The sequence below is a fragment of the Entelurus aequoreus genome, linkage group LG17 (genome assembly GCF_033978785.1).
Source record: "Entelurus aequoreus isolate RoL-2023_Sb linkage group LG17, RoL_Eaeq_v1.1, whole genome shotgun sequence".
Classification (NCBI taxonomy): Eukaryota; Metazoa; Chordata; class Actinopteri; order Syngnathiformes; family Syngnathidae; genus Entelurus; species Entelurus aequoreus.
The window spans coordinates 12,783,014-12,797,258 of NC_084747.1; the positions used below are offsets into that span (position 1 = coordinate 12,783,014).

The 14,245-nt window shown below is 39.0% G+C and overlaps 1 protein-coding gene across 1 annotated transcript; it reads left to right on the forward strand.

Moving 5' to 3' along the window:
- The first annotated feature begins 6,757 nt into the window (after positions 1-6,757).
- On the forward strand, positions 6,758-14,101 carry LOC133632378 (gastrula zinc finger protein XlCGF57.1-like). Its single transcript, XM_062024768.1, has 2 exons — positions 6,758-7,040; positions 11,807-14,101. The coding sequence occupies exons 1-2, from the start codon at positions 6,938-6,940 to the stop codon at positions 13,525-13,527; spliced, it is 1,824 nt and encodes a 607-aa protein (XP_061880752.1). The 5' UTR covers positions 6,758-6,937; the 3' UTR covers positions 13,528-14,101.
- Positions 14,102-14,245: the final 144 nt, after the last annotated feature.

Sequence of the window (14,245 nt, forward strand, 5' to 3'; positions counted from 1 at the left end):
TTCAAGGTGTTTTTGAACATGTACTTTTTTCTTTCTTTTAAATGTTTAACTAACTTGAAGTGTTTTGTCAAGAGGATTATTTGTGATATGTACATTTTCAGATTTGACTTGTTCTATTTTTGGCCATAGTAAAATAAAGAAAATAATCTGAACTTGTCATAGTTGTATTTTTAAGTTATCATGCCATGATTTTACCCGTCCGGCCTACGTGGAAATAGATTTTCCTCCATGCGGCCCCTGAGCTAAAATGAGTTTGACACCCCTGCTGTAATGTGACTCATGTGAGCAGGTTACTGTATAAACACATTTTGTTATAAGTTATAAAAATGTGTTGTTCAGTTCTCAGAGACACATCAATGTCAGTGTAGCTGCTGACAGAAGCAACATGTATATTTGATATATAATGTCATAGTTGGTGAGAATAAATAAATACAATGCATGAAGATAAGTTAATATTGTACACATAATGTGATTAAAAAGGTATTTCCTTGGGTTAATTCATGCAAGTTTATGTTAACTTTATTTTTGTTACAAACCCCTGTCAATTGAGTGGGGAATATATGTTTTAATTCCGGTTTGGTCATGTTGTTGGGGGGACAATTAATATGTGAGGGAATTAAGGAAGCAGCATGACACGACAAGTGTTTGATGTGGAAGACGTTAATGGAGTCTCGGATTGAAAATAAACGTTATTCCCTTGGAGTTCATGAGGCCAATGAGGTATGATTACTTCTGATATGTTTGTGAAATCTATGTGTTTTGTTTTTTGGATGTCAGACTAATTGTAAGTTCTGTTTGCTTATTTTATTACTTCTGACAGCATTATATTTGGCATCCTTGGTAACGTGAAGAAGACGTGGCTGAAATAAATGTCTGTGAGAAAATCGAACAACTTGAGTCTTGATTAAGACCTCGGAGGGAGTAACACTGATAATGGGCCACAATTTACAGGTCAGCGATTTGATGAGTTTTCAAAAAAAGTATGGCTTTCAGCTAAGGCTGTCAATGTTAACGCATGTGATTATTAAAAAGAATATATCGCGTTACCATAAATGAATGATGATTAAACACAGTGTTGGTTTTGACCGGCGCAGGAAGGCAGTGCGCATTGCACAGGCAGCGATGACGTCACACACCAGTGGTAGAGGGATGTGCTCTGCGCCCACTTTCGCTTCAAAACAAACCTCGATGGAACTTCAGATAAAAGTGAGGTTATTAGTCAGTAATGCAGCGACAAACTTCCTTATCATCGGCACACATCAAGTTTAAAATAGAATCAAAGAATCAGGACGCACTTTGTCCTGTATGTTTATTAAGTAAGTGGCCAATAGAGCCCATTATTATTATTGGTGTAAAAGAAAAAGGTAAATGGTGACGTCACACGGCAGTTTTGACACAGCAGTTTGGCTACAGTCGCCAACACGCACCGAGCAGGCATCTTGTCAGTGCAGCAGATAACTAAAGTCAGTGTACAAAAGTGAAAATAGAAGTGTTCTGCTGTCTATGCTTGCAATAAGAGCAATATTTATGTGAGCGTGTTTGTTTCCTCACTGAGTGCAGTTGGTCCTGTTTCACTCTAGTCCGTTATATTCCCAACCATAAAGAGTGGACGGTTAGAGCAGTATTGTTGCTCACTTGTACTTTATTGTCAACTTCAGTGCAGTTACAATTCCAGGTGACTCACTCACACTAGCCCGCTTACTTCCTGTACATTGTGTCTCACTCTAAATGTTCCCCCCTGCAACATGTATTAATATGCTGAAGTATCAACATAACAATCATATTGTAACATCCTTTGTCTTTTTTTTATAGTTTTTTTTCCCCAAAAGAGATTACTTTACCCTAACCCTATCCTGCCTAATTATATAGAAAAAAACATAGTATTGCAAAATACAATACAACTTAGATTGTAGACATTCGATAAAACAGTTACAGTAGAAAATGAAAGTATCATCTTACTTACAAACCAACCCAGGATAAAAACAAAAAAAATAACAGTATCACCTGTCATTCTTTACTTTTACAGTATGGTTTTCTTTTCGTCTTAACAGAGAAATTTCATATCAAATAGCAAGATATTTGCATCTTCCCTTTTTGTTTTCTAACACAACCAAAATAACATGTAACCCAGCAACTTGTTACAACTGTTTTCAAGCTTCAAAAGTCATTGTGTATAGTCTTTCAGAAAATGTGGACGAAAAACTCTACGACCTGCTCTGGTCACAGCAACCGACTGGTCATCTCTACGTTGTTGAATATCCATCGTAGTCGTGTCACTGAACAGGTGCTTCATGGCTGCGCCTGAGGTGTCGACGGTTCCTCCGCAGAACAGCACCTAACTCCAACTTCACCTCGTAAGACCTGGCATGCACCTCCTTCACCACCTTTGCGACTTTCCAGACTTCACACGGCTCGAAGGGCTGGACTCTAACACTGTCTCCACTCTTGAGACCATCCAAGTCCTTGACTGAGCGGTTGTAATATCTTTCCTGCCTCAGTCTGTTGCCTTTCAGTCCCTGCTCACAGTCCATGACCCTTGGTGTCAAGAGGGTATCTTTTGTTGGCAGTAGGGTCCGAGTCCTCCTACTAAACAGTCTCTGTGCAGGGTTTGTCTCCAGGCCTTGACTGGGTGTGTTACGATGATCCAGCATAGCCAAGTACGGATCTGGCCCGGCAGCTTCAGCTTTTAGCATAAGTCGCTCGGCTGTCTTTACGGCGGACTTGGCCTTCCCATTGCTCTGTGGGTATCCCGGTGATGAAGTTCTGTGCACAAACTCCCACCTTAGGCTGAATCTCTGGAACTCTTCGGACGAATATTGTGGCCCATTGTCTGACACAACCACATCCGGTATGCCATGTCTTGCAAAGTGAGCCTTCAGTTTATGAATTACAGTGCTGCTTTTTGTGTCCGGCAGGTAATCTACCTCCCAGAAATTGGAGTAATAATCTACTGTAATCAAATAATCCCTGTTTTTCCATTTGAACAAATCCGTTACAACTTTGGCCCATGGTCTAAACACTATATCATGTGGTTTAAAGGCCTACTGAAACCCACTACTACCGACCACGCAGTCTGATAGTTTATACATCAATGATGAAATCTTAACATTATAACACATGCCAATACGGCCGGGTTAACTTATAAAGTGACATTTTAAATTTGCCGCTAAACTTCCGGTTCGAAACGCCTCTGAGGATGACGTATGCGCGTGACGTGGCCCGGCGAACACGGGTATGCCTTCCACATTGAAGCCAATACGAAAAAGCTCTGTTTTCATTTCATAATTCCACAGTATTCTGGACATCTGTGTTCGTGAATCTGTTGCAATCATGTTCATTGCATTATGGAGAAGGAAGCTGAGCAAGCAAAGAAGAAAGTTGTCGGTGCGAAATGGACGTATTTTTCGAACGTAGTCAGCAACAACAGTACACAGCCGGCGCTTCTTTGTTTACATTCCCGAAAGATGCAGTCAAGATGGAAGAACTCGGATAACAGAGACTCTAACCAGGAGGACTTTTGACTTCGATACACAGACGCCTGTAGAGAACTGGGACAACACAGACTCTTACCAGGATTACTTTGATTTGGATGACAAAGACGCAGACGTGCTACTGTGAGTATGCAGCTTTGGCTTCTAAACATTTGATCGCTTGACCGTATGTGCGCAACTTTTTTTTTGCGTATGTACGTAACTTTTTTAAAATATATAAGCTTTATGAACCTTGGGTTAGGTGAACGGTCTTTTGGGCTGAGTGATTGTGTGTGTTGATCAGGTGTTTGAATTGTATTGGCGTGTTCTATGGAGCTAAGTATCCGCTAATAGCATTTCTCGCCCAGGCAAATATACAACATTTATGTCATACTTTTGCAGGCTAAGTAGCGTCCGCTGCAATATTTCGGGTGCACTAAGGAGTGGCTTTTTGAGAATATTCTCTAGTGGCTTGTGATCACTCTGCACTGTCACTTTGAATGCGGTTTTACCGCGGCACCGCCGCTGTATATAATCGGTGGGCCAGCTCTAGTGTTAATTTGATATCGCCTCAAGGGCCAAGTGAAATTACACGGCGGGTCAAATGTGGCTTGCGGGCCAGAGTTTGACACCCATGAGATAGATGATCAAAACATTTGGACAAGTAGTTTACCATACCTACAAGCCTCTGTACCCCTTTAACATCAGTTGGACGGGGCAGTTCGCTAATTGCTCGCACTTTATCAAGGTCAATCTGAAGACCATCTGCAGTCAGCAGATGACCAATGTAGGGCACTGACTGTTGCCTCAGTTTAAACTTGTCTGCATTTAGTCTAATGTTTTTCTCCCTGCTTCTAGTCAGGAAACACCTCAAGGTTGCATCATGATTTCTTTCTGCTTCTTCCTTTGTCTCACCTTCCCCAGTAATAAGCACATCATCAGCAATAACATATATACCATGCAGACCCTCAAGCGCCTGTATGAGTTTTCTTTGAAAAACTTAAGGAGCCGGACTGATTCCCATCGGTATTCTGAGCCAACGGAACCGGCCAAATGGAGTAGCAAAGGTTGTGATGTAGCTGGATTCTTCGCTCAGCTTCACGTGCCAAAAGCCATGCTTGACATCGCACACTGTGAACACTTTTGCTACGAGTCGGTGGTGGCGGGCGCCTTCTTGTACGCCGTGGCCTGCTGGGGCAGCGGGCTGAGAGCGAGGGATGCAAACAGACTGGACAAGTTGGTAGAGAAGGCCAGTAACGTGGTGGGAGTGGAGCTAGACTCTCTGGTGGTGGTGTCAGAGAGGAGAAGTCTAGCAAAGCTCCTAGCTTTATGGACAACACCTCACCACCCACTACACTCGGACCTTGCGGGGAGAATGAGCACGTTCAGGGGAAGGCTCAGACTCCCAAAATGCAACACGGAACGACACAGGAGGTCTTTCATACTGACAGCCATCAGACTGTATAATGCGTATGTTCCTTTTTGCATACTTGCCAACCCTCCCGGTTTTACCGGGAGACTCCCGGAATTCAGTGCCTCTCCCGATAACCTCCCGGAAGAAATTTTCTCCCGATAAACTCCCGGAATTCAGCCGGAGCTGGAGGCCCCGCCCCCTCCAGCTCAATGCGGACCTGAGTGGGGACAGCGGCGACAGTCTGTTTTCACGTCCGCTTTCCCACAATACAAACAGCGTGCCTGCCCAATCACGTTATAACTGTAGAATGATCGAGGGCGAGTTCTTGGTTTCTTATGTGGGTTTATTGTTAGGCAGTTTCATTAACGTCCTCCCAGCGCGGTAACAACACACAACAACAGCAGTCACATTTTCGCTACCGTAAAGCAGTTCGTCTGCCGTAAACAGCAATGTTGTGACACTCTTAAACAGGACAATGCTGCCATCTACTGGCTAGCCTCCGGTACACTGAAATTTTATTTATATATATATATATATATATATATATATATATATATATATATATATATATATATATATATATATATATATATATATATACCTAGAATTCACTGAAATTCAAGTATTTCTTTTATTCATATGTATAATAAAATAAATATATATATATATACCTAGAATTCACTGAAATTCAAGTATTTCTTTTATTTATATGTATAATAGAATAAATATATATATATATATATATATATATATATATATATATATATATATATATATATATATATATATATAAATAGCTAGAATTCACTGAAAGTCAAGTATTTCATACATATATATATATATATATATATATATATATATATATATATATATATATATATATATATATATATATATATAGTCAAGTATTTCATACATATATATATATATATATATATATATATATATATATATATTTATTCTATTATACATATAAATAAAAGAAATACTTGAATTTCAGTGAATTCTAGGTATATATATATATATTTATTTTATTATACATATAAATAAAATAAATACTTGAATTTCAGTGAATTCTAGGTATATATATATATATATATATATATATATATATATATATATATATATATATGTATATATATATATATTTTTTTTTTAAATTCTATTATACATATAAATAAAATAAATACTTGAATTTCAGTGAATTCTAGGTGTATATATATATATATATATATATATATATATATATATATATATATATATATATATATATATATATATATATATATATATATATATATACAAATATATATATATATATATATACATATATATATATGAAATACTCGAGTTGGTGAATTCTAGCTGTAATATACTCCTCCCATATTAACCACGCCCCCTCCCCCAACCACGCCCCAACCCACCCCCACCCCCCACCTCCTGGAATCGGAGGTCTCAAGGTTGGCAAGTATGCTTTTTTGACTGCACTTAAATGTAGAGTATATGTAGAATATATTTATAATATTTATATATTATATATATAATATATTATATGTATTATATTATGTATTATTATTCTTGTCTATTGTGAGCGAACTGTGGTGCTGAATTTCCCCCAGGGATCAATAAAGTACTTTCTATTCTATTCTATTCTATTGTCGATTTTTGTTTCATTTCTATCTCCAAAGTATTTTGATACCAAAAATGTTTTCGCGATAAGGAGCACTTCAATTATGAGCCAGAAATGTAAGAAAAGATGAAAAGGGCCGCTAGTTATTTAAAAGGTATTTTATTTTTTAAAGTGCAGTTGTCGATCGGAAGTTGCAAAATTCCGGCGCATGCGCAAACACATGGAACAGTGGTAAAGCGGAAAGTCCAAGATGGCGGACTAAGCGGCGTGGCTTTCCGGAGAAGTTTCACATTTACGATCTTACAGATTCAAAAATAGCATCAAATACCTCAGCTATTCACCTTTTCTTAAGCCCACCAAACGGACTTTGAGTGTGGAGCGACGGCGTGTTATCTGAAGTGAAGATTGAAGACGTGATAGAAGATGGACGACTACTGCTATGCTAAGATGGCGACGTCCGCTAAAAGAGAACATGAAAGAGAATCAGCGCCACCAACGGAGAACAATCTGAAAAGCGAAGATGAAGGTGAGTGTGTTGCGTTCCCTCATTTGAAAGCTACTTGAATTCCAAGCCTTAAAAATAGAAATTAGCCGACTTTGTTGAACAATGTAAACAAAGAACCTCGATCCAAAATGTCGGAAATGTCTGTTAGAAGTTACCGCAGTAGTAAACAGTAGGCAAGCAACGATACTTGGTATAATCCTGCGTGAATCCGCCTTTATTGGCCGTGATCCTGTGTGTGTGAGAATGTGTGTGTGAGTGAACTACTGTATTCGTCCTAACTGGGAGATTAAACACACCCACTAATTTAATCAGAAAAAGGCATTTTTACATGTAAATATTTTTGTACTAAAAACTCTGCAGACACTCTTTTTTAAAATCATTTTTGAGTTTGTGGATAAAAACATTTTGTCCCTGAAATAATCATTAAACTTGTTTAATGTGTTGGTACACGTGTACTTTTAATAAATATAAAATCGGGGCACCACTTGCCTTTTTCCAAGCACTGGTAAAAAGTTCTGACGTTTTCAAGTAATTCGATTATATAAATAGTGTATTATTTGAAAATATTGTTTAGTAAATGTTAACTTGAAATAAAAATCCTACAGTATTCAGTACACCACTGATACTTTGTTTCCTGCAGAATGTTTGTGATGACAAGCAAAAAAAAAGAGGAAAAACCCCCACAAAATGTACAGAAAATAAGCAAAACTGTTGTCCTAAAACCAGGTACAGACCGAAGTGTGGGTGACCTGTACCGTTACACCTCTAGTAAACACAATTATAGATATGAACAAAATGACAGTTGTCAGCTGCGAGCATATATTACCTCCATCAAACATGGCGGAAATGTCTGTTACAAGATACTGTGGTAGTAAATAGTAGGGATGCAACTGTACTCGCTATTATCCTGCACGGGACAATCTGCCTTTAAATTTAAAAAAATTATATGAATCGAGATTGGATGGTATTTTCTTCATAATTTTTTTGTTAAGCACTTAGCAATAGTGCTTCTTGCTTTATCTGCTTATCACTCAGCTTCTAAAACTTGTAGCTCATCCTCCTTATATCCAGGCTCAAAAATATAAGGTTCTGGATCATAATTTGTCCCAAAGTATTCTTTGATGGCATTCATGAAGTCTGCCTTTATTAGTAATAGTTGGTGGTGGTGTTGAAGGAAATAGCGAACGTTGTGATGCGTCTGTGAAAATAGTGCGCCGCCGTTTGCTTAATCTTAAGGCCCAAGCTGTTTGTTTACATGCTTTATTTTTTCTCTTTCCTATTTGGGCTGATTGGACCATAATTAGAATAAAAACTAAGAATCATCTTTGATATGATGTACTTAGTCCATAAGTAACAAACGTGTACTTCATGTTTAGTGACATGACAATTCTTATTTTTACACTTTTGTTTTCCCCCAATTCCATTGTATGTTATACTCTTCTGACACCACCAGATGGCAGTATAAGTGTTCACATAAGGGCCAAAAGACCCCAATTCAGTAGTGTACACAATTTTGGAAATACAAGCTAAAAGGTGTTGTCCACGCATGTGGCCACTAAGGCCTTTAGAGGTGTTAAAATGATGATAGTCTATTGTAATATTGTGACATGGAGTTTTACTGTGATTTTTACAAAGTCACTGAAAAATGTAAATGTAAAGAACTTAAAGTAAATGTGGTAAATATGTACACTAGATGCCAGTTATAATTTATTGGACAAATTGTGTCAAAAACAAATTAATAAGTAAAATCATTATTTTTCTTGCATATAATATGTAAAAAAGTCCTCTACTTCTTAACTAAAGACTTCTTTCAGATAGATATTATCTTTTTTAGTCTTACAAATCTGTATTTCAATATTGTCGAAGCAAATGTTTTCTACTTTCTGTGACTCTAGCTTAGCTTTTCTGAGTCTATGACAAGTAATGTAACATTGATCCATCATTCTGGCAAGGCACTAAATGAATGGCCATGAAACACTACACACTAGGGTTGTCCCCATACCAATAATTTAGTACCGTACCGGTGGTACTTTAACTTTAACTTAAATGTATGGATACTTTTCGAAATAAATGTACACGGATAAGCCATGTAGCAGGTAAAACACATTTATTAAAGACAAAACACAAATTGTAGGAATTTGTTACAAAATGTAGTCATCTCACTTGCATTAGTTGACAGCTAATTGGGCAGTTTTAACTGTGCTAATATTTGGCATCAAGCCAAGCAGCTGTGTGCGCGTCTACGTATCTACATGTGCACAGCAGGGGAGCTGGTTAACTTATGAGAGTAGTATGTGTGTTTGTGAGAATGTCAACGTGTTGTCTGAGTGATGTCAGTGAGTGAGCGGGCGAGTAAAGAGAGAGCAGCAGGACAGGTGTAACAACTACATTATACCTGTCACTATTTAAACTCCTTGTGCAGATCTGAATGCTTATTATTTAAATGTTGACCTAAGTCTGAAGCAAAGGTGGTAATACTAATCACCACAAGGTGTGTTTTAAAGCAGCTGTTGTGAGAGTAGTGTATGTGTGTGTGCACCTTTAAGAGTGGCAGTATGTGACGTGAGTAAGTGAGTGGGCAAGTAAGGAGAGGTAGTGGTAGCATGTGCAGGAGTGTTAATAGCATGGTGGATGTCCGGTTGTGCCCTGTGGAAATAATAAATAAAGTGAGCAAGTTGTAACTAATCGACGGCCTCGTCCTTCCGACCAAAGAGCGGAGCTTTATGGACCCAGTGTTACCCCCGACAAAACATGGGCCCTGGAGGGAACATCTCCCCTGTGCTCCTCGACCACGGTCTGGGAGCCCACAAACAGGAAAGGTGTAAAGCAACCCTTGCAGAGCGGCGGCTCCCTGTTTAAAGGCCTGCTGAAATGATTTTTTTTTATTGAAACGAGAATAGCAGATCCATTCTATGTGTCATACTTGATCATTTCGCGATATTGCCATATTTTTGCTGAAAGGATTTAGTAGAGAAAATCGACGATAAAGTTCGCAACTTTTGCTCGCTGATAAAAAAAAGCCTTGCCTGTACCGGAAGTAGCGTGACGTCACAGGAGCTAGTATTCCTCACAATTCCCCATTGTTTACAATGGAGCGAGAGAGATTCGGACCGAGAAAGTGATGATTACCCCATTAATTTGAGCGAGGATGAAAGATTCGTAGATGAGGAACGTTACAGTGAAGGACTTGAGAGGCAGTGATGGACGTATCTTTTTTCGCTCTGACCGTAACTTAGGTACAAGCTGGCTCATTGGATTCCACACTCTCCTTTTTTTATTGTGGATCACAGATTTTTATTTTAAACCACCTCGGATACTATATCCTCTTGAAAATGAGAGTTGAGAACGCAAAATGGACATTCAGTGCCTTTTATCTCCACGACAATACATCGGCGAAATGCTTTAGCTACGAGCTAACGTGATAGCATCGTACTTTAACTGCATATAGAAACAAAAAAAATAAACCCCTGACTGGAAGGATAGATAGAAAATCAACAATACTATTAAACCGTGGACATGTAAATACACGGTTAATGCTTTCCAGGCTGGCGAAGGTTAACAATGCTGTGCTAACGACGCCATTGAAGCTAACTTAGCAACCAGACCGCACAGAGCTATGCTAAAAATATTAGCTCTCCACCTACGCCAGCCAGCCCTCATCTGCTAATCAACACCCGTGCACACCTGCGTTCCAGCGATCGGCAGAAGGACGAAGGACTTCACCCGATGCGTTTGGCGGCCCGGAGACGTAGGAAGTCAAGGTGAGGTCGGCGGCTAGCGCGGCTAGCGCGGCTAGCGCGGCTAGCGCTCCAACAAAGTCCTCCTGGTTGTGTTGCTGTAGTCCGCTGCTAATACACCGATCCCACCTACAACTGTCTTCTTTGCAGCCTTCATTGTTCATTAAACAAATTGCAAAAGATGTCCAGAATACTGTGGAATTATGAAATGAAAACAGAGCTTTTTGTATAGGATTCTACGGAGTACCATAACTTCCGTTACTCTGACTTCGTCACGCGCATACGTCATCATACCGCGAATTTTCAGCCGAATATTTCCCGGGAAATTTTAAATGTCACTTTATAAGTTAACCCGGCCGTATTGGCATGTGTTGCAATGTTAAGATTTCATCATTGATATATAAACTATCAGACTGCGTGGTCGGTAGTAGTGGGTTTCAGTTGGCCTTTAAAGTGTCACCTTTATTGTTAGTTTAGAAGCCCAAATACCTCCATATTGCACTTCACGCACCCTCTTTATTAACCAGTAGAATTGTTGTTTGTTGCCTTTCTTCCTCTCCACCATGTTATTGCTTGTATGCACTTTGTGTGTGCGTTTTGACACACTCAACATCATGCGCCTCAGCTCTGTAGTCACCGCCGCACAACAGCATTCAGATGAATGAAGTGAAGTGAAGTGAATTACATTTATATAGCGCTTTTTCTCAAGTGACTCAAAGCGCTTTACATTGTGAAACCCAATATCTAAACCAGTGTGGGTGGCACTGGGAGCAGGTGGGTAAAGTGTCTTGCCCAAGGACACACCGGCAGTGACTAGGATGGCGGAAGCGGGAATTGAACCTGCAACCCTCAAGTTGCTGGCACGGCCACTCTACCAACCGAGCTATACCGCCCCAATGAACGGTACCGGTACTTTTCAAAAGTGGTATAGTACCGATTTCAATTGATTAGTACCGCGATACTTTATTAGTAGCAGTATACCATACAACCCTACTACACACACATACAGTACATAGAAGAAAGTGTGTTTTTTTTGTTTGTGTCTTGCAGACGTCCAGCAGCTGATCGGTAATCCAGAAGAAGTTTCCCCTCAGTTAGGGGGGAGCTCCACTTTGAAGCAGGAGACTCCACAACCACCCTGCATTAAAAAGGAAGAGGAGGAACTCTGCATCACTCAGGAGGGAGAGTGTCTTCTAGGACGAGAGGAAGCTGATTACACCAAGTTTCCACTGAGTATTCTCTCTGTGAAGACTGAAGATGATGAAGAGAAACCACAAGTAGACAACATCTTAGCGCCACTATCAGATAGTGAGGCTGAAGACGAGGTTGAAGAACCTTTGAGCAGCGATAAAGACTGTGAAGGTGATATGAGGACTCACACTGACAACAAACACTCTGAATGCTCTACAAAGAAGAGAGGTAAAACATGTTTGAGCTGCTCAGTTTGTGCTAAAAGATTTACTAAAATGGGCCATTTGACCCGACACATGAGAACACACACAGGTGAAAAACCATTTAGTTGTTCAGTTTGTGGCAAAAGCTTTTCTGTTAAGAGCTATTTGACTGGACACATGAGAACACACACAGGTGAAAAACCATATAAGTGTTCAGTTTGTGGCGAAAGCTATTCTCAAAAAAGCCATTTGACTCAACACATGAAAACAAACACAGGTGAAAAACCATTTAGTTGTTCAGTTTGTGGCAAAAGCTTTTCTCAAAAAAGCCATTTGACTCAACACATGAGAACACACACAGGTGAAAAACCATATAAGTGTTCAGTTTTTGGCGAAAGCTATTCTCAAAAAATCCATTTGACTCAACATATGAGAACACACACAGGTGAAAAACCATATAAGTGTTCAGTTTGTGGCGAAAGCTTTTCTCAAAAAAGCCATTTGACTCAACACATGAAAACACACACAGGTGAAAAACCATTTAGTTGTTCAGTTTGTGGCAAAAGCTTTTCTGTTAATAGCAATTTGAATCGACACATGAGAACACACACAGTTGAAAAACCATTTAGTTGTTCAGTTTGTGGCAAAAGCTTTTCTGATAAGAGCTATTTGACTGGACACATGAGAACACACACAGGTGAAAAACCATATAAGTGTTCAGTTTGTGGCGAAAGCTATTCTCAAAAAAGCCATTTGACTCAACACATGAAAACACACACAGGTGAAAAACCATTTAGTTGTTCAGTTTGTGGCAAAAGCTTTTCTCAAAAAAGCCATTTGACTCAACACATGAGAACACACACAGGTGAAAAACCATATAAGTGTTCAGTTTGTGGCGGAAGCTATTCTCAAAAAATCCATTTGACTCAACATATGAGAACACACACAGGTGAAAAACCATATAAGTGTTCAGTTTGTGGCGAAAGCTTTTCTCAAAAAAGCCATTTGACTCAACACATGAAAACACACACAGGTGAAAAACCATTTAGTTGTTCAGTTTGTGGCAAAAGCTTTTCTGTTAAGAGCAATTTGAATCGACACATGAAAACACACATAGGTGAAAAACCATTTAGTTGTTCAGTTTGTGGCAAAAGCTTTTCTGATAAGAGCCATTTGACTCGACACAAGAGAACACACACAGGTAAAAAAACATTTAGTTGTTCAGTTTGTGGCAAAAGCTTTTTTGATAAGAGCCATTTGACTCGACACAAGAGAACACACACAGGTAAAAAACCATTTAGTTGTTCAATGTGCTGTAAAAGGTTCACACATAATGCAGATGCAGTAAAACACATAAGAACACACAAGGGAAAATAACCAATTAGCTGTTTAGTTTGTGCTATGTTGCTCATATGTTGTGACATCCACCCTACCCAGGACCTCCTCACTGGATTAGTTGAAGTATAATCTTATGTACTCATGACCCCATGTCTTCCCTGTATCTGAAACCTTCCTGAACAGTAAGATAGATGATGCTTCAAATGCTTGGTTACTCCTTCTTCAGTCCAGGGACCTGGGGCCTCATGTGTCAAGTTTGTGCATGCTCAAAAACCTGCACTACACCCTTTTTCACTGCAAAGTTGAGATGTATCAAAACTGACGTTGTGATGCTGGGTAACTGTTTGCATAACCAAGTAGCAACTTTTTCCCCTCCGACTGATTGATGTGAAAATCAGAGACAAATGAACAATTAACTGTCAGTATTTTAACTTTTTATTTGTGTTTTGTTTAAATTGTTCACACATTGCACAGCTTTTATTTTTCTATCAATACACATTATGTCTAGAAGACAGGAAGTAACTCAACACTCTTGAATAGTTTCTACCTCCGTTTGTATGGTTTGTTGAGTTAGCACAGGATTAATATGTGGAAATGACAAATGAGGTAGTTGATACATAGAATAGTTTTTATTCATGCTTTATTTAGTTTTTTGTTCAATCCTAGATGGGTTGTGACTTAAAGTTTAATTGCTTTGTAGAAACACTGAGATTAAGTCTAAGTTCATTGTGTTCTTCAAGGTGTTTCTGAAAATGCA

Excerpts from the sequence above, each read along its gene's own strand:
- LOC133632378 (XM_062024768.1), top strand. The coding sequence starts at position 6,938 with ATGGACGACTACTGCTATGCTAAGATGGCGACGTCCGCTAAAAGAGAA. Across the intron at positions 7,041-11,806 it reads TCTGAAAAGCGAAGATGAAG|ACGTCCAGCAGCTGATCGGT; the intron begins GTGAGTGTGTTG and ends TGTGTCTTGCAG.